The 22,305-nt window shown below is 42.6% G+C and overlaps 1 protein-coding gene across 2 annotated transcripts in view; it reads left to right on the top strand.

The window, feature by feature from the left end:
• Positions 1–22,305, top strand: part of GRHL1 (grainyhead-like 1 (Drosophila)) — a 51,609-nt gene that overhangs the window by 13,205 nt on the left and 16,099 nt on the right. For both annotated transcript variants that reach the window (XM_011960919.1, XM_011960920.1), the window contains one exon: positions 21,915–22,073. In XM_011960919.1, the coding sequence (XP_011816309.1) occupies positions 21,915–22,073 (159 nt within the window). The remainder of the gene's footprint in view (positions 1–21,914; positions 22,074–22,305) is intronic.

Below are 22,305 nucleotides of genomic sequence, written 5' to 3'. Positions count from 1 at the left end.
GTCTGGGCGCCTTATGTCCAGCCGTTTGAGAATGGGAGAAATTTGGCCGGGCGCAGTGGCTCAAGCCTGTAATCCCAGCACTTTGGGAGGCCGAGACGGGTGGATCACGAGGTCAGGAGATCGAGACCATCCTGGCTAACACAGTGAAACCCCGTCTCTACTAAAAAAAAATACAAAAAAAAAATTAGCCGGGCGAGGTGGCGGGCGCCTGTAGTCCCAGCTACTCCGGAGGCTGAGGCAGGAGAATGGCGTAAACCCGGGAGGCGGAGCTTGCAGTGAGCTGAGATCCGGCCACTGCACTCCAGCCTGGGCGACAGAGAGAGACTCTGTCTCAAAAAAAAAAAAAAGGGAGAAATTTAATGATTTGACAACTGATTTTTTTTTTTTCCCACAGTTTTATGTGTTTTCATTCTCAGGTGTTATGAAACTATCCTCTCCCCTTTCTATTCTCCCCTCCTCCAAAACAGATCATTTTTTGTTGCCATCCTTTGCGTGGAGTCCAGTGTGTGTGAAACACCGCGATTAAGTTGCAGTCTGCCACTCCTGCCTGTTCAGCCTTGAGTCTGGCTCCCCATTCACTTTGCCTCATTTCCTCATTTGCACGGTGGAGGTGCTTTCTGTCTCCTCCCTCTGTTCAAGGAAGTGTAAGGAGTCATGAAACAAAGCCCATCAAACTGTTGGAGTGTCTTTGAGAAAGGCTCTTAAATATAAGTGATTATTAATAGTATTCTGTTTCATATCATCACCTTGTAAATATGATTACGTGTTAAGATTCTTCTGTCTTGTGCTTTTCCCATTGAAGAACTGCCTCCAATTCAAATGGAGTAACTCTAATTGGCTGGAGTTACTCCATCTGGGTGACTCTAATGAGACTTTTTGTGCCCTTTAAGACAAATTCATCATATTCTTAAGTCCTTTCTGCCTTTCCTCTGCCTTCTTCCCTGTGAGTGTGATCCTTCTCTTCACTCCATTATTAGAGTTCCTGTATTTCTTTCTTTCTTTGGATTGCTTTAAAAACTGGAAACTCAAGAAACTGAATAGAGGCCAGAAGTGGTGCTTCACACCTGTAATCCCAGCACTTTGGGAGGCTGTGGCGGGTGGATCACTTGAGGCCAAGAGTTTGGTGAAACTGGCCAACATGGTGAAACCCTATCTCTTCTAAAACTACAAAAAGTTGCCAGGCGTGGTGGCACACGCCTCTAATCCCAGCTACTCTGGAGATTGAGGTAGGAGAATCTTGAACCCGGGAGGCGGGGGTTACAGTGAGCTGAGATAACGCCACTGCTCTCCAACCTAGGCAACAGAGTGAGACCCTGTCCCAAAAAAAAAGAGAGAAAAAAAAAAACTCAATAGAAACATAGGTCATTTTTTCAGACAGTTGTTAACAGAAGGCTGATCTTTAGTTTTCGTTACAATATTAGGTATAGCATTCTCTCAGAGACCTGGTAGAAAGAAGTTATGTTCATCTTCTTGTCCTTTTTAAGTCTCTGTTTTTTACTTTTTCTTTTATGTATTCAATAAGAATTTTAGTAACTTGAAGAATAAGATACTGTATTAGGCGCTGACTATTAGGGTTTCATTTTATCCTGCCCAAGAATGCTTTTGAAAATCATGTGACGGGGTCTTGAGAGTCACGTTAAGCTTGTATTATAATTGCCCTTCTTTCTTATCATCGTCGTCATGTCCAAGACAAACATGTGCCTTTCAGACTGCAGACTCTAGGCAGTTGGGCCCACCAGGCAGTAAGGAAGCTTAGGTAATTGTAGCTTTAGATGGGTTTTCCTGCCAACCACCTCAGTCACATACAATTGTCAGGTGGCTGCATAGTCCAGAATTTGTTGCTTGGCTAAGCAATAAATAGATAAACTTTCCATTTTATATAATTGTTGTTACGGTTGTTTTGAAATTAAATATCGTAGTAGGACTCAGTCCACTGGCTACTAAGAACAGCCTATAAAAAGTGTTGGCCTTGTGCCCCACGATGCTTTTATTCTTAAAGCAGACTGGAGTGTTACTTGCTATTTGCCACTGGGGCCTCACTGAGAAATTGTGGAGGAGGTGATAAAGAGCCCATAAGTCCTGAGTTCCCTTTTCCAACTTATCCATGACCTTGGGTTAGTCCCTCAGCTCACTAGCTCAGTCCTTTCCCCTTAATCCCCCAGGAGACTCACAAGGTTAGAGTGGCCAACTCTTCTTTATTGGGTGTTGTCAGGATTAATAAGTGCTTGTCAGAGGCTTGGAGATCTTGGCCGAAAAGCCCAGTGCATGGGCAGGGTGCTTTGTTTGTTTGATGTGTCACTCTTTGGGGTGGGAGTAATGAAAGCCAAGATGACGGGTAGGGATAATGGCTTGTTTTATTCTGAAGGCCTGCAGCGTATTTGTATTAGAAATATTGTTGGGGGAGCGGCTTAAGTAGCCTTAGTAGCATTGCTAATTGATGTAGGTAAACTCAGTTTCATTTCCCCTTTCAGACCCCCAGCACTGACGTGATTTTAAGCCTTTGCCTGCCGCCAGAAGGGTGTTGTGCCATTTCTTAATGAGGCTACCGTCTTTTGAAGCTAGTATCAGGCAGCAACTTCAAGCGCGTGTTCTAATTAAGTATCGAGGTTTTTTGCTTTCCCTGGCCGACTTGGTGTTTTCTGTTTTTATTCTTAAAGTAATTAATGCCTCAGGGCAGCAAGAGTGAACAAGTATACATGCAGAATCCTGTATAGTTGGGTTTTTGTTGTTGTTGTTTTTACTATTTTCTGAAAATATCTACTTTCTTGTTCTCATTTAGGATACATTTGTTGATTTTTTTAATTTTAAGATTTATACTTGGCACATAATAATTGTACGTATTTATGTGGTATTTGTTAATGTGACTTCCAGTTCTTTCTTCCTCACAAACATAAGGGTTTATTGGAGCTATGTGGCATTTCCTCCCCTCCCCTTTTAGTGATCTCTAAGGTACTCTTTTGGCCATGCCAGGATGAGTAAAACTGAAAATCTGGCCCAGTGTCAACATCTGAATCTTACCTGTAGCTTCTGCTTCACCATTTGGAAATGACGATAGTTTGAGGATGTTTTGGGTTGAATCGTGAATGCTTTGGTTTACATTCCACTTTGGGAAAAACACTGACGAAGCTAGGACCCATCTCCACTGGCCCTGTGTGCACTCTGTTCATCACCATAAACACATGTCTACCATTGTCATGGAAACTTTTGGAAGTTTTGGAACTTGCGAAAATTTGTTCCTTTTCCAAGTGGTGGAAGAGAAGGAAGTTGCTTTTTGAGAAGCAGAAATGTCTCAGAAACAGGCCCTTAGTGGGATCTGTCTGTCGTGTAGGTGTATCTCATTCCTTTCATGGTCCTCCCGCAAAATTAGATTTGTTTGGGCAGTTAAGAGTCAGAGGTCTCTGGACAGGTTAAAGGCCATCAGGCATTCACATTTCATTGTGAAATAATCAGTTTTCTTCCTGATGCACAGCTGAGATTAGCTGCTTGAGGTAATTGTTGCAGGGAGAAAAAGCAATTGCCTTTGAAGCATTAAAAGATGGAGCTCTGGTAAGATGCTGAAGTTTGGGACTTGTAGGACAAGGTGAGGGCACTGGTCTCCTGCAGAACAGAGGCCTATGAGCTGAGGGGAGGGGTGCATACAGCGAGGTGAGAGAAAGATATACACAAACTCAGCTGGATCAACATTTTCTCTGGAGCCAGCGGTGCACCTTTGCAGGAATTCAGAACTGAGCCCAGCACTTATCCTAGAGCCTGCCGTGGACAAGGCGTGGGCTGGATCTAGGCTCCTGCCACTAGTTCCGCCAGCCAGGTAGATAGTGGCATAAGTTTGTGGGGACAGCCTGAGATCTTATATATGACATCGTGTTTTCTTAGGAAAAATGTTTTTATGCCACTTTAAAAATGAACTTTGGGAATGCAGTTTATAAATTGGGGCTGTTTGTTCTGCCACAATTTCAGTATTTTCTAAACCAAGCGAGTTTAGAATAGGCTGAACTGAATGGGCTGTGCATCTTGGCCTAGAGTGTAATTTCTTGCCTGAGTTGTAAATCTTAAGAGTCTACAACAGCATTGAGATTTGCTGAATGATAAGAAGCAAGGGCCTCTCCAAGCCTGAAGATCTAAAATAAACAGAGGAAAAAGAAGTTAGGGAAAGAGCATTAACTTCTTTGAGTGCCTGTTATATGCTAGGCACTGTGCTATGCTGCCTCACCTATGTTCATAGTTAGTGGGGCATGGCTGCCTGCCCAGCACCCATAAAAAGCACTCAGTACTCCATGCAGTTACGTGCTTGGTGCTTGGTCATCCAAATGAGTCTTCTGAGGAAGTTAAACTCTAGACCTTGAAATGAATAGAAAACGTTATTGACAGGGAAGATTACTTAAAAATGTAGGTATTATTATTAATAGAACAACTTTATGGACTCACTAATATAAATGAGAGCACCTTTGCTCGTAAGAAATAATTTATGTTGGATTATATTATAACGTTTACGTTGAATGAGTAACAGTTAAGCACGGAAGATAAATTATAAACTAAAAAGCTGCTGTATTGGAATCCAGTGAAAACTGGGCCAGCCAGCTCTGAGGGAGACCTGTGAGCCAGCAGGCACTAAAGAAGGGGATGTCTGGGGGTGGTGTGGGGACACCTTTGGTAGAGTCAGCTACCCAGTATGGCAGATGGGAAAACAGCTGCGGTCAAAGGAAATTGCAGGATTTCTTTGATCATCTGTGCGTAGGTATGATCTTCATGAATAGTAAGCACACTGTTAAAGGATATAATGAATCCTGGGAGTACAAAATAAGAGATTTTTCCAGTGGTAACACCTAAATCCTTACACTGTAAAGTGAATTATGTTGTAGTTTTCATTCACACATTTAATTTTAAAAATAGTAACAGCAAGAACTTTCTGCCAGACGTGTGCCAAGCTCCCGCTGGAGTAAGTGACATCAGAGAAGTAGATAGATGTAGAGTCTGACTTGGTTTTACTGTGTTGTGCGTTCCATGGTAAGACACCCTGAAGATTTGGGCATTTCTCCTGAAGTGCTGTGTTTGGAACCTGGTTGCTTTAGAAAGTCTTTATCAAACCTTTGGAAGGAAGCTCTTTGTCCCAGTTTGTGAGCAGGTTGCTCGCAGACAGATGGAACTGCGTCTTTTTCTTGATGGCGTGATCTTATCTCTGGGTGTGCCAGAGCCAATTTCAACATACTTTTGTCTCTTCCCAGTTCAGTCCCTGTCCATTTTTTCCCTTCAGTGTGGTGTCTCAGTCTGTGGAGAAGGAGAAGGGGCAGTCAGAGACAGGACAAAATCAGGGAGCCTTGTTTCCTGGGGGAAGAAAACCCTGTCAAATCAGAGGACGCTGTGCTTTTACTTTTAATTATGATCTATCAGCTCTAAGAAGGAACTCTGAGGCCTTTGGAAGGGTTGTCCTTCAGAGTCAAATGGTTTATGTCATGGAAAGACTCATGTTACAAAGGAAAGAGGATTAAAGTAGAATTTGGAGCCCAGCTAAGTACCAAGAAGCTTTTCTGTGAGGGAGTCTGTGTTTGGATGGGAAATCAGTATCTCTCTGTTTTGTCTCCTTGTCTCGGCAAAAGCCGATAGAGTTCTTGGTGAGGGATTATTGAGGCTTGTAGAGTCCATTCTGTAAAAGAGGGGTGTAACCATCCTAGTAACCTGAACGAAAGTCTTTCTGCTTGTGGGATGCAGGTTTATGAGTTTAATAAGTTTGTTGTTTTGTCTAAGCATAATATTTGGAATTCATTGTGAGAGTAATTTTTAGTTTGTTTGGACTGAACATATTGCTTGCATTTAGAAGGATTCCATTCTAGTGAAGCACCCATCAAGTGTGCCATTAAAATAAGGTGTTGCCACGTTTGGTTCCATTAGGCAGGGACAGGTTTGGTTTGTTTCACAACTTTAAATTTCCAGTGTGATGGGAGGAAGGAGGGGGGAGAGAAGTGAGTCAAACATCCTACTTGCAATTGCAATTAAATGAAGACAGGAGATTTAAAACTAAAGGTATACTCCCTGGCCTAAATAGAAAAAGATGTCAGGAAGCACTGTTACTTTTAAAGTGAAGGAGAAGAGGCTTTCAGTGTCTAGGCAGATCACGAAGCTAACTAGAGCTGGATTATTCATGCATTTCTATCCTTAAACCCCAAGGAAAACCCAAGGTATAGCCGTGGAGGCTTCTGAATTGAGATTTGTTAGATCCCAGGGTTTTCTCTTATGCAGTTTAACAATACATATCTATTAAAATAAAAAACGAAATGTTCTGTACCAGAGTCGAGATAGTCACATTCCTGTATAGGGAACGAATAGTCTTTAGAGTTGTAGCTTGATCAGTATTGGAAATAACAAGAAAACTTCCTGGATTGGAAATTTGTAGAGAATGCCTTTAATTAGCTGATATAGAATAAAGTCTTTATTTAGCAATTGGACATTTTTCTTTGACGAAGCTGCTGTTTTCGGGGTGATTGTGAGGATGATTTCTGCTAGAAACTTCTCATTTTTTTTTTAAAGCTAAGTCTGTTGGACTTTGGCTTGAAGACATGTTCCATGCAGATGTAAAATAAAGTACATCGAACCACGGTAGAGCTTGGAATCCACAGGTAACGAAGCGTACATTTGTCATCGCACAGGCCAGGGGGTAAGGGCCAAGCGGAAGCTGTCTCTGGACCAGGGAGGGACTTGGCAGCTGAAGAAAGCTGTAGTTTGGTAGTGAAACTTGCGTCTTGTGAAACGGATTTCAAGCACCCATGTCTGTGTAGCCTGCCTCTGGGCTGCCACTGGAATTCCTTTTTCTTTTTTTTTTTTTTGGTCAAATTTTCCCCCTTCCTCCACCCTGCCACTGTCAAGAAACAATTGACTCTTCTATAAAACTTTCTTTTTTGATAGCTTGTCACCTTAACCCTCCTTCTCCTAGGTCCTTCCTGGAAATTCTATCTGTGGTAGCTTTCTCAAGCTGTCTTTTCAACCAGTTTTGCTACTTGGAAACTAAAGCAGAGAGCTTGACTGTGACCTGACATCATTAGTAGTAACTGAACTTACCCAGCACAGCAATTTCAAGGCAGCATGGGGCCTTGGAGTTCAGATTTCTTTTATGTGGAGCTCTTCTGGACACAAGACCCTCAGTCCTTTAGTAAATACAGGGCACGCCCTACATTAACTTAGGGATTTTGTTTTTAGCTTTTCCTTGTAAATGAAAGAGAACTTCTGATTGGAAGGCAGCCTGCCCACCAACTCTTCCTTTCTGGCCCATGGGCTTGCCTGCCTGTTCCGTGCCTGGTGAGGATGGAATGTGGCCTGTGTGCCTTGTGTCACACCTGCATCCAGTTCTGCATATTTCAGAACAAACATTGTACTTACTTGGGACAACAGGTGCCAAATCACTGTATATGCCAAGTGTCCTTAGGTTCACCAGGTCCTGCTTACAGGACCGTGACACAGGGGAGAAGAGTGTGCAGGTACCTCCAGAGTGTTTTTTTGTTTTTTTTTTTTTTCTGTCTCTCTTTTTATCTCTGTGACTTTTTCCCTGGCTCCCTGCACGCCACAGAAACCAAGCCCACATGTGGGCGGTGTGGGAAGGTGGTGCTGAGGCAACAGCCAGGCTGCTGACTCGCTCTTGTTTTTCTTCAGGGAAACGCCCCACATAGATGTGGGAAGATTTCAAGTTAGTGCTTCTTTATTCCCACATCCCTGTCCTCCCTGCCCGCCTCCTGCCAATTCTTTTTCTTTTTCCTCGATGGTGATTGGATAGTCTGAGAAATAACACAAATGCTGGCTGCCACTGGAAGTCTTTTATTTCTTGGGGGTAGCATTCTGCCCTGGGATAGGCTGGTCTCCTCCCACCATCAGAGTAGGCATGCTGGGGTTCTCTGAGTGGGACTGGGTTCTGTTTCTGAGTCTGTGAGTCAGTCCCCAATATCTTCTTGGGCCTCATGAATTAATGGAGCCCACACAGATGGAGGACTAGCAGGGGACCACAAGGCCCAGAGAGAAGGAAAGTCATCAGTGTTTGTTTATTTTGCGTTGGGGAAGGAATGCTATGATGATTATGTGTCTGCCATATCATACTTAGTAAAATGTGCCTGAATAATCCAACTTTGATTTGTTTAACTATTTCCCACTCTTCCCGGCTTCAGCTGAATTTTATAACTGTATATAAATGTCTTAGAAAATGGTGATTTCATTCTCTTTTAGTGCTGTTGGATTTGGGGTTAGAATAAACTACATTATGGACCTCACATTTAAATTTTGGTTGTTAGGTTTCTATGAACTGTCTTAGAGCAATCTTTTTCACTGATTTAGAGAATTAAAGTAGAAATTTCCCTAGGGTTTCTACATTCAATTTAGTAGATAGATTACTTTCTGAAATGATATTATGTCGGCATTTGACTAAATTGAATTTAAATACTAGGATGGGTTAAAATGATAAAGACTCCCAGAGGCAACTGGGCCTGTGTCCACGACCGCTGCTGCTGTCTCATGGAGCCACGTCACCAGCTAGACTCATGACTTATGTGAAGTCAAATAGGAAGTTTGGAACAGCCTAGCTCTGTGGTCTGAAATGCAGAGACCTTTAATTTCATGCCTCGTGACCAAAAAGCAACCTGCTCAGAACCATTCAGGGTTTGCCCTTTTCTCTACGTTCGTCTACTTCACCAAACAATTTTTCCACAAAGTACTTCTCTGGCTTTCTATTTGTCACTGTCGCAGTGTGATTTTGAGAAAAGAGCCTTGAGGTTGGAGTCAGGAGACATGGTTCCTGGCCTTGGCTTTGTCACCTGTTTAACTGTGTGTCTTTTGCCATCTATATCTTCAAAGCCTGAGGCTCAGTCACAGCTTGACACCGTCTCTTTTGAGTTTAAAGATACTGATAGCCAGAGACTGTGCGCTGTGTGATATTCTTGTGAGAGGTGAATGTTTTCAGGGTAGGCAGTGAGGATAAGTGCATTTTGGGAATATAAAACTTTTTTCGGCGACCAACTTTCTGAAGCATCTTCTACAGTTAAATCAACCTACATTACTTTTTTCTTTTCTGCCTTCTAACAGATAATGTCTTGATATATTTACCAGGCAGTTAGAACTCACTTGAAACTTTTTAGTTGGGCGTGATAATACACACATGACAGCATGCCATACTGACATGGGCCAGCAGGCACTCTCAGCTCTGTGGGCTGGTGCTTCCAGAAGCCTGCTGGGGATCATCCTCTGATTCACAAAAGCAAAACACTTCCTCAAAGTTTTTTTTTCTCTCTCTCTCTCATTATTGACCAATTAGACTGTTTTCTGACATCCAGGAAATTCTATGCAAGGTGATCACTCTGTTGCACCTGTGGAAGAAGTGACTTAGGAAATCATTTTGCAGGGAGTCAGCTTCCCGAACTGTACATTCATTCATTGAGCGAATTGTTTGTTGCACTTCTCTATGTAAGCACTGCGAAAGAATAAGAAAATGACTGAAGCATAAAGCCTGTCCTCAGAGGAGATTACACTCTGTATTCTGGTCTATGTTGTAAGTGAGGGTAAAAACATGCTCTTAAGATTTCTAGGGAAATGGACTTTTAGCTGAGGGAATCCCCAAAGTCTTTGCTGGGGCTGCAGAATATTTTTGCAAAAGATGTTTGATTGGATCTTATTTATTTTTCCTTATCTTTCCCCTCATAGAGTTGCTGTTGTGAATGGAAGTAGAAAAGGGGCAGCTGGAACAGCTTAGTCTGAAGAAGTGCTTTCACCTTTTAAGGCCTGTGTAGTGCAGAGGCAACAGCTGCAGACTTGTCTTCTGCAGCTCGAAGTCACAGAGGAGTCTGAAGTCACAGACATTACCACATCTGTAAATGCAACATGAAGGGATAAACCTGTATTTATCAAATAAAAATTGTTAGGTACCTGCAGCTTTTGTAACAGAAAGATAGTCACTGGAGATAGGAATTGAAAACTAAAAGTGAATACACAGAGTAGAAAACCAGGTCATAGCCTGTGAGGTGGGTTTATCTCTACCCTGGCACTTATGTCTCAGTGTGTCTCAGGCAGTCTCTAAATACTATAATCTTTTCCAAAATAATTCAGGGGATGTAAATAGTCAGTTAATATTCAGCAAACATTTACTGTTCAGTATGTATAAAAAACTGCTTGGCATTTTGGATTCTACCCAGATGACCGAGGAGTTCAAGTCAGCTTAAAAGAAAGATATAAACGCAGGCCGGGCACGGTGGCTCATGCCTGTAATCCCAGCACTTTGGGAGGCCAAGATGGGTGGATCACCTGAGGTCAGGAGTTTGAGACTAGCCCACCAATGTGGTGAAACCCCGTCTCTAGTAAATACAAAAAAAACAAATTAGCCAGGTGTGGTGGTGCGTGCCTGTAATCTCAGCTACTTGGGAGGCTGAGGCAGGAAAATCGTTTGAACCCGGGGTTGGAGATTGCAGTGAGCTGAGATTGCATTATTGCATTCCAGCCTGGGCAACAAGAATGAAAATTCTGTCTCAAAAAAAAACAAAACAAAAAAACCCAAAAAATATATAAACACAACTTGTGGATTTGGACAACAAGTTACCTAACCTCTAAGCCTTGGTTTCCTCGTCTGTAAAATGGGGCCAAAATAGTACCAGTTTCATAGGTGTTTTTCAGGGTCAAAGAATGGTATAAATGTAGCCCAAATACCATAGCAGCATGTAGTTTTATTTGGCTGGAGTTTAGGAAAGTGGGTCATTCGTTCAGGAAACGTATATTTCTTATTGGCCAGGCACTGCCAAGATGCTCTTGGAATGGAAAGGTGAGTAATCCATGACCCAGAACTCAGAACTCAGTAGGAGGATTCCACTCTAGTAAGTGTAGGCATGCAGTGACACAAAGGAAGGGAACCTTACTTGGAAGTTTCGTCACGCTTCTCAGGTGACCCCAGTGGAGTGGGGGGGTTCCCAAAGGATAGTGGGAACCAGGCTGGCATGCAGAGCCCAGAATGAGCTGTGACCTTTGATGTCTTCTGAGCCAGGAGCGAGGGGGACTGCATAGGAAGGCCCTGGGGTGCCCTCACAAGGAGCTTGTCTCCAATCCGTGGGGTCTGTGGGCCAAGGGTCTTGGGGCTGGAGGTTCTTTGAGGCTGTGTAATGTTGTGTTTTCAAGTCAGTGATGAGACTTTTTAGTCAAAGCATATCCTGCATGCCACCAGAGCCAAATGCTGCCAGGAGACATCAGTGCCGGGGTATGTGCTTAGGTTTGGGGTTGAAGCCAGATAAAGGCCACATGAGGTCTTGGGGTGCTGGGTGATCAGACATTTTGCAGTCGTTTGAATAGAGTGGCATTTCTCAGACTCAGATCTGGGTGTATTTTTAAGGGTGAAACAACTTTCGCCTTTTAAAGAGGATATGTGTAGTATTCACATTTGGGAAATACTGTTACAGGTGGTACAAGGTATGGCTGGAAAGGTGGATTGGAGTCACATGAATAGCTTGAATGCTAAGGAATGTAGTCTTTCACATAGACTGTGGTAAGCTACTGAAAATGTTTAGGAATACATGATTAAGATTCTGAAGTGACACTAATATTTGACAATTGCCTAAGATTAAGCAATCTGTCTCTTTCATTTAATTGCCTGATTTGTAGCCATTTTATTGTTCAGAGGATCCTCTACTAGAGGTTGGAAGAAAATGTTTAATTTCTGTAACTTTATATTAGCTCTTTTTATTGTTTGTGTTTATTTGGTGGGGGCACTGTTGTGTATTTAAAGTTTTATGAGGATTTGAAACTTGTTGAAATAAGATTTGGAGACAGTATGTAGACTTTTGTATGCTCATTATTTTTCTGTCTCTCATTACTAGTATTTAATACAGTACCACTTAATAATGGATAATAATTGGAAGAAATACAAAATATGTGCTAAACGCTGGAAGAATTTTTTTTTTTTTTTTTTGAGACAGAGTCTCAGTCTGTCACTCAGGCTGGAGTGCAGTGGCATGATCTCGACTCACTGCAACCTCCGCCTCCTGGGTTCAAGCAATTCTCATGCCTCAGCCTCCCGAGTAGCTGGGATTACAGGCTTGCGCCACCTCACTCAGCTAATGTTTTTATATTTTTGGTAGAGACAAGGTTTCACCATGTTGGCCAGGCTGGTCTCAAATTCCTGGCCTCAAGTGATCTGCCCCCCTTGGCCTCCCAAAGTGCTGGGATTAACAGGCATGAGCCACCGCACCCAGCTGGAAGAAATTTTTAAAATGAACAACATCCCTGCCTTCAAGGGACCTAGGGAGCTTACTAACTGCAGTGTTACAGGGACAGGAGTTAAACAGAGGTGAATGTTAAGATTCTCGCTCCGTCCTCCCTGTCCTTGATCCAGGTGATGACCTTGACCGAGGTGATGAGAGTATACAGAAGTGGCCATTTCCCTAAAGAATCTCAGTCTGGTGTATTAGTCCATTTTCATGCTGCTGATAAAGACATACCCAAGACTGGGTAATTTATAAAGAAAAAGAGGTTTAATGGACTCACAGTTCCATGTGGCTGGGGAGGCCTCACAGTCATGGTGAAAGGTGAAAGCCACGTCCTACATGGCGGCAGGCAAGAGAGAATGAGAGCCAAGTAAAAGGGGAAACCCCTTATCAAACCGTCAGCTCTCATGGGTCTTATTCACTACCACGAGAACAGTATGCAGGAAATCGCCCCCATGATTCATTTATCTCCCACAGGGTCCCTCCCACAACACGTGGGAATTATGGGAGCTACAATTCAAGAGGAGATCTGGGTGGGGACACAGCCAAACTGTATCATCTGGCCTCACAGGAAGTTTGAGGGAAAGAAAAAGCTACTTAGTCCAACTTAGTAAGTGGTAAAATGGAGCTGTACACAGAGTGCGATGGACACAGCTGAGAGCATGAGGGATTTCCCTTTGGGCAGATGAGGGGATGGTGATGAGAAAGGGTGTATCCGTTGGTGCTGAGTCTTTATCCATAAGGGAAATAAATGTATGTCAGTAGACAATGGAGGAAACGGTATTTTAAAATTCAGGGACAGAGAAAATGAAGATCCCCAAAGTTTGGAAGTGCCTATAAAGGAGGTGTGAACGAGAATGGGCATTTGGATCTGGATTTTGGAAGGCCTTGAGAATTTGGATTTCTGCCACCAAACTGCAGAGAACCATTGAAGATTATTAGTGGTTTTTCCTAGCTAGGCTCTTTCATTTTCCCAAGCACTGAGATGATGCTGCCTGGATGAGCACCCGTGACATCTCACTTGGTCTTATGAACACAGCACTTACTCTATTTTAGTTTGAAAATCAGGTCTTTAAAAAGGAAACCGGCTGGGCATGGTGGCTTATGCCTGTAGTCCCAGCACTTTGGGAGGCTAAGGCAGGTGGATCACCTGAGATCAGGAGTTTGAGACCAGCCTGGCCAACATGGTGAAACCCCATCTCTACTAAAAATACAAAGATTAGCCAGGCATGGTGGCAAGCATCTGTAATCCCAGCTACTTGGGAGGCTGAGGCACGAGAATCACTTGAATCTGGGAGGCAGAGGTTGCAGTGAGCCGAGATGGCGCCACTGCATTCCGGCCTGGGCGACAGGGCAAGACTGTCTCTCAAAAAAAAAAAAAAAAAAGAAAGAAAAAGAAAAAAAGAAAACCTTGATAAAAACAAAACCTTATCCAAACTGTCATAAAGTTGCTTCGTATTAGTCTCAATGGATCTAAATGTTCACTTTTTTTTTTTTTCACTCTAACGACAGGGTCTCACACTGTTGCCCAGGCTGGAGTGCAGTGGCATGACACAGCTCACTGTAGCCTCTACCTCCTAGGCTCAAGCCATACTCCCGCCTCAGCCTCCCATGTAGCTGGGACTACAAGGGCACACCACCACACCCAGTTAATTTATTGTATTTTATTTTTTTAGAGACAGGTTCTCGCCATGTTGCCCAGGCTGGTCTCAAACTCCCGGACTCAAGCAATCCTCCCACCTACGGGCGTGAGCCACCACCTGGCCAGTGCTCAAATTTTGAAATTGTTTTATTCTACTCATTTGAGCAAACTGTATTATGAAAGTCTTATGGAAATTATTTTCAGCATTATAGCAGCAATGTTACAAAACCATGTAAAATTTTACCTAAATTTCTCAGTAGAAAAAAATTAAGACTAATATTTGGATGTTGGATTATTTTCTTATAGGTGAATGATAATATAGAATGAGTATTACTGTCATTGTGGTAATTTTTAAAGAGGAGCAGCCTTTTTGCTAGTTCATGAAAAAAGCCCTGATATGTATTAAACATTTTCATCTCTTAGCTCCTAACTTCACCACTTAATGTTTTTGTAACTTGTAACTGATGAACTCCAAGTGCTTTGTTCATGCTTTCTTTTCTATGAATTAGGAAAGTTAAATATATTTCTATAATTTCTCTCCACAAATTAAATTCACTTGTTAAAGTTCACATTCCTGACTACACAGTCTACTCTTCAGACTACACAGTTAGCAAGCTTTATTGGAATTGTGTCTTGGTTTGTGGTGTTGATGATAAAGCTCAAAAGGAGTGGGTGAGTTGGGGGTTTTATAAAACTGATTCTCAGTTACTTTCCCTATACTTGCTGTGAAATGAACCTCTGATGGTGATCTCTGTTTTGAGCACAGTGGGTTTTTTGTATTGTTTTGTTTTGTTTTGTTTTGTTTTGTCTTTTTCCTCCTTGTTTTCTCTTTGAGGACAAACTTGGCGGAAGTAGCCAAGTGTGAACAGTGCTTATGTGGCTGCCTCAGTGCTTCCTGGAAGAATCATTGTAAATTCAAGATCTGGTTTCTTGTTGGTTTCTGTGCTTGAGAGCATTTAGAATAAAAGTCTGTATCAGTTAATCCTTTGATCATTTAAATCATTTTATTTTGTTTTCCTCTCATTTTCAAACTGAGGTTTGAACACAAAAAAAAATAAATGTTTTGAAACATTCTAAGTGCATAAATTATTGGTCAGGAATGAGGAACTGTCCTTAGAAAAATGGGCTAGACATTTTAAAAGGAATCTTGTAGAGCACCTTGGCTGGACTGTTCAGCAGTTTATGTTTGTGGTTAGTTTTTTTCTCTTCCGATAATTTGGGTGGGAATAATATTAGTTGCTCATCTTTTGACATTAATGTTCTAATTATTTGAATACAAATGTTTTCTCTCAAAATAAGTGGGAAGTATGAAAACAGAAAAGGTCATCTTTTGAGTTCTTAAAGTTTTATGTCAGAGATCTTCACATCTTTCTAGAGAAGGAAGGTTGTAAATCTTCAGCCTACTCCGATTCTGAAATGGGGCTTTTTAAGCGTGTGTGTGTGTATACATGCACTCCCATATGTTTTACAGAGGAGGAGTTGAATGTGTCCTCATTCATCGTACTTTTTACCTCTTTCCCATCCTCTGTAAAGATAGTGGAGTGTTTTCTGTAATCACATTGATACTGTTTGTCTGCAGGATAGGAACGGTCCGAGCCTGGTTTTACCTGGATTTGGGTGAATAGCCCCGTGGTCTTGCTCACTCGGGGCTCCGCAATAGGTAGAATCCATGCCAAGTGTTAAAACTGAGGAACAAAGTGTGCCCATCTTGTTGCTCCCACTGGACCCAAGGGAGAGCTCTGGCTTGTGTTTCTACACTCGCCTTATATGTATGCCAGCAGGTTTTTAACATTAAACAAAACTGTTTAGTTGCAGACTAAAGAAGGCGCCCTTCTGACCACAAAGCTCCCCAGAAGCTGCACTTCTGCCTCAGAACTTGCCGGGTCCCCTCCATGAGCGTGGGCTGTGCTGATAGGGACAGTGTGTTTCCACAGGGGAGCGATGCATGGGCAGCGCACACTGGATGTCTTGCCAGGAAGTCACTTATGCGGAAAGTGGAAATACTCAATTACAAACAGGGAAATACACCTCCTCCCTATTTACTCCATCATGATGATGTAAGGATAAATTAATGTCCAAGCAACTTAGAGGATGGTTTAGATCAGTGGTCAGCAGATGACACCCCTGAGGCTGGGCCAGCTAGCTGCCTGTTTATATAAATCAAGTTTTATCAAAACACCACCACACTCATATCCGTGGCTGCTTTTACACTATTACTGCAGAGCTGAGTAGTTGCATGTGGCCCACGGATGTGAAAATACTATCGGGCCCTTTACAGAAAAATAGTTGCTTCTGGTTTAGATAAGGGGATGAAAAAATATTTTGTATATTTACTTTGTTCTTAGGCATACTTATTCACTACCCAGTATGTATTTTCCTCCTTTTATTAAAAGCATACGTTAAGCATATGTTATGATCCAGGCATGAGACATAGAGATGATTATTAAGACAGGGTCATCTCAAGGAGATTGCCGTTTAGTGAGGAAGGCAACACATCATGCTTTGTCCTGTGGTTCAGAGTTACAACCTCAGCCTTCAGCTGAACACACAAGTTCATCCACAAATGCCAATCCCTATGAAATCAAACATAATATGAGTAATAAAAATAAGCAGGAGAGTTTAATACGTGTGTAATTGAATTTTTTTTTTCCTGGTTAATATCTTAAGAACTTTTGAGGATTTGCATGATTTTATTGAATAGCAGGGTTGAACAAAATGGCTTTAATCTAGATCTTTCTGTTGATTACATGAATATTCTTATTTGATAGGGCTGTGCCTCTGTAAAAATTTTGTTTAATGTTAAAAACCTGCTGGCATACATATAAATACATATAAAAATATCTTAACTCTTTAAGGAAAGGAAGCCATGTATTGGAACTTGCTTTAATAATCTCAGAGTTTTAGAGCCAAGGGAGACCTTTTGTGGATCCTAGTGTGTAAGCAGCTAGAAGACTAATCACTTTACTGCAGTGGTTTCTATCTTGGCCAATCACTCAAATTACTCGAATTTGGTGCGGAGCACCAAAAAAAAAAAAAAATAGTCCCAGCGTCTCGAACCCACCCCAACACAATGAAATCAGAATCTGGGGTGTGGCCAGGACATCCGACATCCGTATGTTTTTAAGTCCTGCCAGGCACAAGTAATTCAGTCAGGGTTGTGAGGCACTGTTGTTCAGACAGGATTCTGAAACTTTAGTGTGCATAGAATTAGCTGGAGAGCTTGTTTACCTCCCCTTCCACTCTCCCTGAGTTCTTGGATTCAGTGAGTCTGGGGTGGGCACCAGGATCTTCATTTCCAGCAAGTTCCCTCATGCTGATGCTCTTGGCATCACACTTTGAGAGCCATTGCTGTATGAGATTCTTAAGTTTTACATAAGTAGTTATTGTGATGACTTTAACTGGCAACTTATGTGGTATTTTTAAACTAATATGACTTATAAAAAGTTGATAGATAAATGTATTACACAGAACTATTGTCACCAGTAAAAACAGTATGGATATAGGATTCATCCTTGGTCAATGTAAGTATATAATCATGGAAGTCCAGAGGTAGCCATCTAGAGATCCACGAACTCACCCTGCCCTTTGACAGGTAAGGACCCTTGCACTGGGTCGCAGCGCTAGTTAGGGGCCAGCTCAGGTGCTTTGATGTTTAGACCTAAGCTGCTTCTGTTGGGAATGTGGCTCCCCTTGTAGACTTTGGTTGAGGGTTAAACCCAGCACACATGTCCCCTCTGCACCACCATGTCCCCTCGATCGTCTGTGTTCTTACCTTGGATCCTTTCTTAAGAGCAGGGGCATTGCGAGCACCGGCCCCATCTTCTCTCTGGCATCTTCAGCCCACTGTTCCCGTCTCTCATGTTCCTGGCCTGCAGTGCTTACATTTCACAGCTTTGTCACTTTCTCCTGGGATGTTTGTGTATTTATCTAGGCAAGGTAGCTTTTTTTTTAATGCTGAATTAGGACCATTGTAAACTTTCTTTAATACATTTAGAAAACTGCCAAGTTTGGAAATAACTGGTTTTTTAAAATAAGAGAGAAATGTATATCAGTAAGAGACCACAGATCATCACAAATGCACACCAGCATGGGCAAAGCTGTGCCGAAGCTCCATGTTTGCCCTGATCCTGGGATTTGGCCCCTCCTCATTTCTTTTTTGAATAGAAATTTGAAACTGGGAAGCAAGGGGAGGTTAGGTTTTGGGTTGGATTACTGTGAAATCCTCTTGTAAAGGGAATATCACTTTGGGTCAAAGACTTCCTGGAATCGTGAGGGTAAAGTTGAACTTTCCCAGGCAGCTAGCTGTTTTTGAACTAGGAATTGAGCCACATGGCCTAGAATGACAGAAAAAATTCAGATTTTCCATTTGGTTGTACATTGAAAAATATATGGTGGTTTGGTTACTTTGCTTAGTTGTTTGCATGGACTTTTTTAAAAACCTGAATGCATTCCACAGACTCTACATACCTCTGATTTGTGGATTTAGAGATTGTACTTGAAGTGTTTTAAAAAAAAACGTGGCCAGGAGCAGTTACTCACACCTGTAATCTCAGCACTTTGGGAGGCCGAGGCAGGCGGATCATGAGGTCAGGAGTTCGAGACCAGCCTGGCCAATATAGTGAAACCCCATCTCTACTAAAAATACAAAATTAGCCAGGTGTGGTGGTGCAAGCCTGTAATCCCAGCTACTCGGGAGGCTGGGGCAGGAGAATCGCTTGAACCCGGGAGGCAGAGGTTGCGGTGAGCCGAGATAGCTCCACTGCACTCCAGCCTGGGCGAAAAGAGCGAAACTGAATCTCAAAAATAAATAAATAAATAAATAAATAAAAGATGTAAAGTCAAAGCATATATTTTCTGTAATCTATGTGCCACTTTTGCCTATATATCTAGATCTAGGTATTCTTTAAGTTAAAGCAGTTTACTTATTTACTGGAAATAAGTTTAAGTGGAAAGAAAAATTATAGCAGGCAGGATAAGGTACTGTGCTCGGTGTTAGAAGGGACAAAGCGTAGAATTATGGACCCGGCCTGCTAAATATTTACAGTCTAGTCAGGGAGATAAACCATGCACATATCAAAAGGCAAACCATCCCAGGTAGGAGATCAGAGCTAGCTATTTGGGGAAGATGTTAGTTTGGGAGTCGTAGTGGGGTGTAAAGGGGAAAGCTCTCCAATGAAGCCCAGTGTATCGCTTTCTACCTTGGGACAACTTTAAACACTGTTGTGGGCTTCATCTGTGCAAGAAGGACGATGGTCCCTTTCCCTGTGTGGTGATTCGGTGAGACGGTGCTTGACATGCCCAGCACAGGTCCTGACGCCAGGTGCGCAGTGTGTGGTCCCTCTGCTGTGTGGCCAGCCTGTGCTGCCATCTGCGTGCTTGTGACCGTGTGTGGGGTGGGACTTGGGCCGGCCTTACATGTGGAGACAGACGTGGGGAGCTGTGGAGGCAGGCCTGCCTGGGAAGTCGTGAGCAGGAAGCCTGGAGCGGGAAGCGGATGAGGACTGAGGTGAAACGGGAATGGATGTGCAGATTGTGTTCAGGGGTGGTGAGGAGACCAGCTGGGGTGGAGGGCTTGTGAAGGGACTAGATCAGAGATGACTTTTAAATCTGTTAACTTGGACCAGTCTTTCATCTTTTTAGTATGTGTTGGTCTTTTCCTGCTGAGAAACTGTGTAGCCTAGAGTGAGGGTAAAATCCCGACCTCAGCTTTCGCATTTTGCATGGCTTCTAGAGAGCCATCTTTGTCACCATGATCCTGACTTTCCTCTTCTCCCTCCCTTCCTTCTCTTTCATCTTAAAGTTCTTATAGCTGGGCTGGGCGTGGTGACTCACGCCTGTAATCACAGCACTTTGGGAGGCCAAGGCGGGCCGATCACTTGAAGTCAGGAGTTCGAGACCAGCCTGGCCAAAATGGTGAAACCCCCCCCCTCTACTAAAAATACAAAAATTAGCCAGGCGTAATGGTGGGTGCCTGTAATCCCAGCTACTCAGAGGCTGAGGCAGGAGAAGGACTTGAACCCAGGAGGCGGAGGTTGCAGGATTGCGGTGAGCCGAGATTGCACCATTGCACTCCAGCCTGGGCAACAAGAGCAAAACTCCATCTCAAAAAACAAAGTTATTATAGCTGTCCCCCACCCCCATTATAACTTAAATTTCTCCCCATCTGCCCTGGTTCAGCCAGTGACACCCAGTGCTGCTCGTGGCGGACCCATTCTTGGTTGTTGACCCAGGGACTAGAAGGAATCTTCCCCTGTCATCTCTTGGGTCTGAAATGGGCCAGTCTTAGTTTTAAAAACTGTAATTCCAATAATGTCCACTATGTGGTACACATGCATCAGAAATAAATTCTAAAACTAGTTGAAAGGGAACTCAAAAACATTTTAAAAATCCAGAATGATAAAAATAGCTGGGAAATGGCACATGTTTATTTGCTGTGCACTGGGTTCCTCTTAAGTAGCAGCTTCCAGTGTCATGTTCATAATGTGACTCAGTTTATTTTAACTTTTGAGAAAGTGTGCTGGGAGATAACTGATTTGGAGCCCAGGAGAGGAGAGAAGGGTATGACATCTTCTGCCTTCCATTTCCATGGTGGGGGATCCCCCTGGGTGGGTTCTCGCCGGCTTAATGCATCGCTCAGGCACACGCTGGCAGCTGGAGTGAGTGTACCTGGTACTAACCTACTGCACTTGGAAGTCATCTTTAAATATTGTTCTTGTGGGCTGGGTGTGGTAGCTCCTACCTGTAATCCCAGCACTTTGGGAAGCCAAGATGGTAGGATTGCTTGAGCTCGGGAGTTCAAGACCAGCCTGGGCAACATAATGGAACCCTGTTTCTACAAAAAAAAATACAAAAATTACTTGGGCGTGGTGGCATACACCTGTGATCCCAGCTACTTGGGAGGCTGAGGTGGGAGCATGGCTGGAGCCCAGAAGGCAGAGATTGCAATGAGCTGAGATCACACCACCACACTCCAGCCCAAGCGACAGAGCCAGACTGTCTTTAAAAAAAAAAAAAAAAAAAAGTGCTCCTGTGGGAAGTGGTGGCTTGGGCACTGATAGGAAAGCAGACTTTTGAAACTGTGGGTTGAGAAGTTCAAAGTCTGGTTTAGACAGTTTCTCTGAAGTAATTTCATGATTGAATAGTAGAACTGTTGCTTAAGGAATTGGATTCTTCTTTTCTCTCATGGAAATAGACCCACCAGCATAACATCTTCCCGGGTTATTCTAGGAAGTTTTGACCGCATCTGTGTGAAACGTCTTCAAGAAGGAACCACATTCCTGAGTGTTTAGTGATCGTTAAGTTCTCAGCCTATTAACAAACTTCACCACTTTTGTTTTAGGTTTAATCTGAGCATGTAAAGAATCCAGTTATGTTTAAATAAAAGACCCTTGCACTGATATTTCCGTACCTAGAAAGGAGTGTAGAAATAATTGTAAATTATAAATTATTCCTTGAAGACTGGGCCCAATGTGATTTGATAACCAAAAGATTAATAAGAACAAACTGGAAAGAAATGAGGACTGTTTAGTCTGGATGGGCAGAGATTGAGAGAGAACTTTATTAGAATCTTATAAAAATTGTGGATTAGAGGAACACCGATTTCATAAGTTCTAAAATATGAGGACATAGAGTACTACAGGTTATCCTAAGAGGTGGTGTCAACATAAACATAGGTGGATTCCCAGGAAGTTTTTACTAAGTTACAGAACAGCTGCAGAGGGAGCTATGCTATTGGTAACTTTGGAAAATGGCATCGGGAAAGCTAATCAGCCTCTTCCCCTGTCCTAGCTGATATTAAATAGGAATTCTGGAAGGGAACATGAGCAGAGATTCAGAGCTGCCGACTCTTCCTCCCCTTTAAGGTCTGCTATTTCTATGACCAAAAGCAGTTTTAAAATAAACCCCTGATCACCTCTTTTTAAAAACCCTTTTTTAAAAAATGAGAAACTGAAATTCTCATTTAAAATAGACTTGAGTAATTTCAGTGATGTTAATATTTTCATGAGCTGTGCTAGGTTTGACTTGGTGCCTGTTGTTTATGGAACCTTCTCTTCCCTTTGCAGGTTTTCATCTCTGTGAACTGCTTAAGCACAGACTTCTCTTCCCAGAAGGGAGTGAAGGGATTGCCTCTTAACATTCAAATTGATACCTATAGTTACAACAACCGCAGCAACAAGCCTGTGCACCGGGCCTACTGCCAGATCAAGGTCTTCTGTGACAAGGTAAGGTCGGCAGGGATGCTTGGAACAAGTGTTTGAGACACACTCATGGAAAAAGACCAGGGTCTCTTTAATTTAATATTTAATGTCAAAATGAGAATATAGCTGCTAATATAGAATAACTTTTAAAATTATTTTATTTATTTATTTATTTATTTTATTTTTGAGACAGAGTCTCGCTCTGTCGCCCAGGCTGGAGTGCAGGGATGCTTGGAACAAGTGTTTGAGACACACT

Source organism: Colobus angolensis, unplaced genomic scaffold, assembly GCF_000951035.1.
Source record: "Colobus angolensis palliatus isolate OR3802 unplaced genomic scaffold, Cang.pa_1.0 Scaffold53, whole genome shotgun sequence".
In the NCBI taxonomy this organism is placed as follows: Eukaryota; Metazoa; Chordata; class Mammalia; order Primates; family Cercopithecidae; genus Colobus; species Colobus angolensis.
Note: the sequence above shows the minus strand (reverse complement) of the source record. Positions and strands in the feature narration are given on the sequence as shown.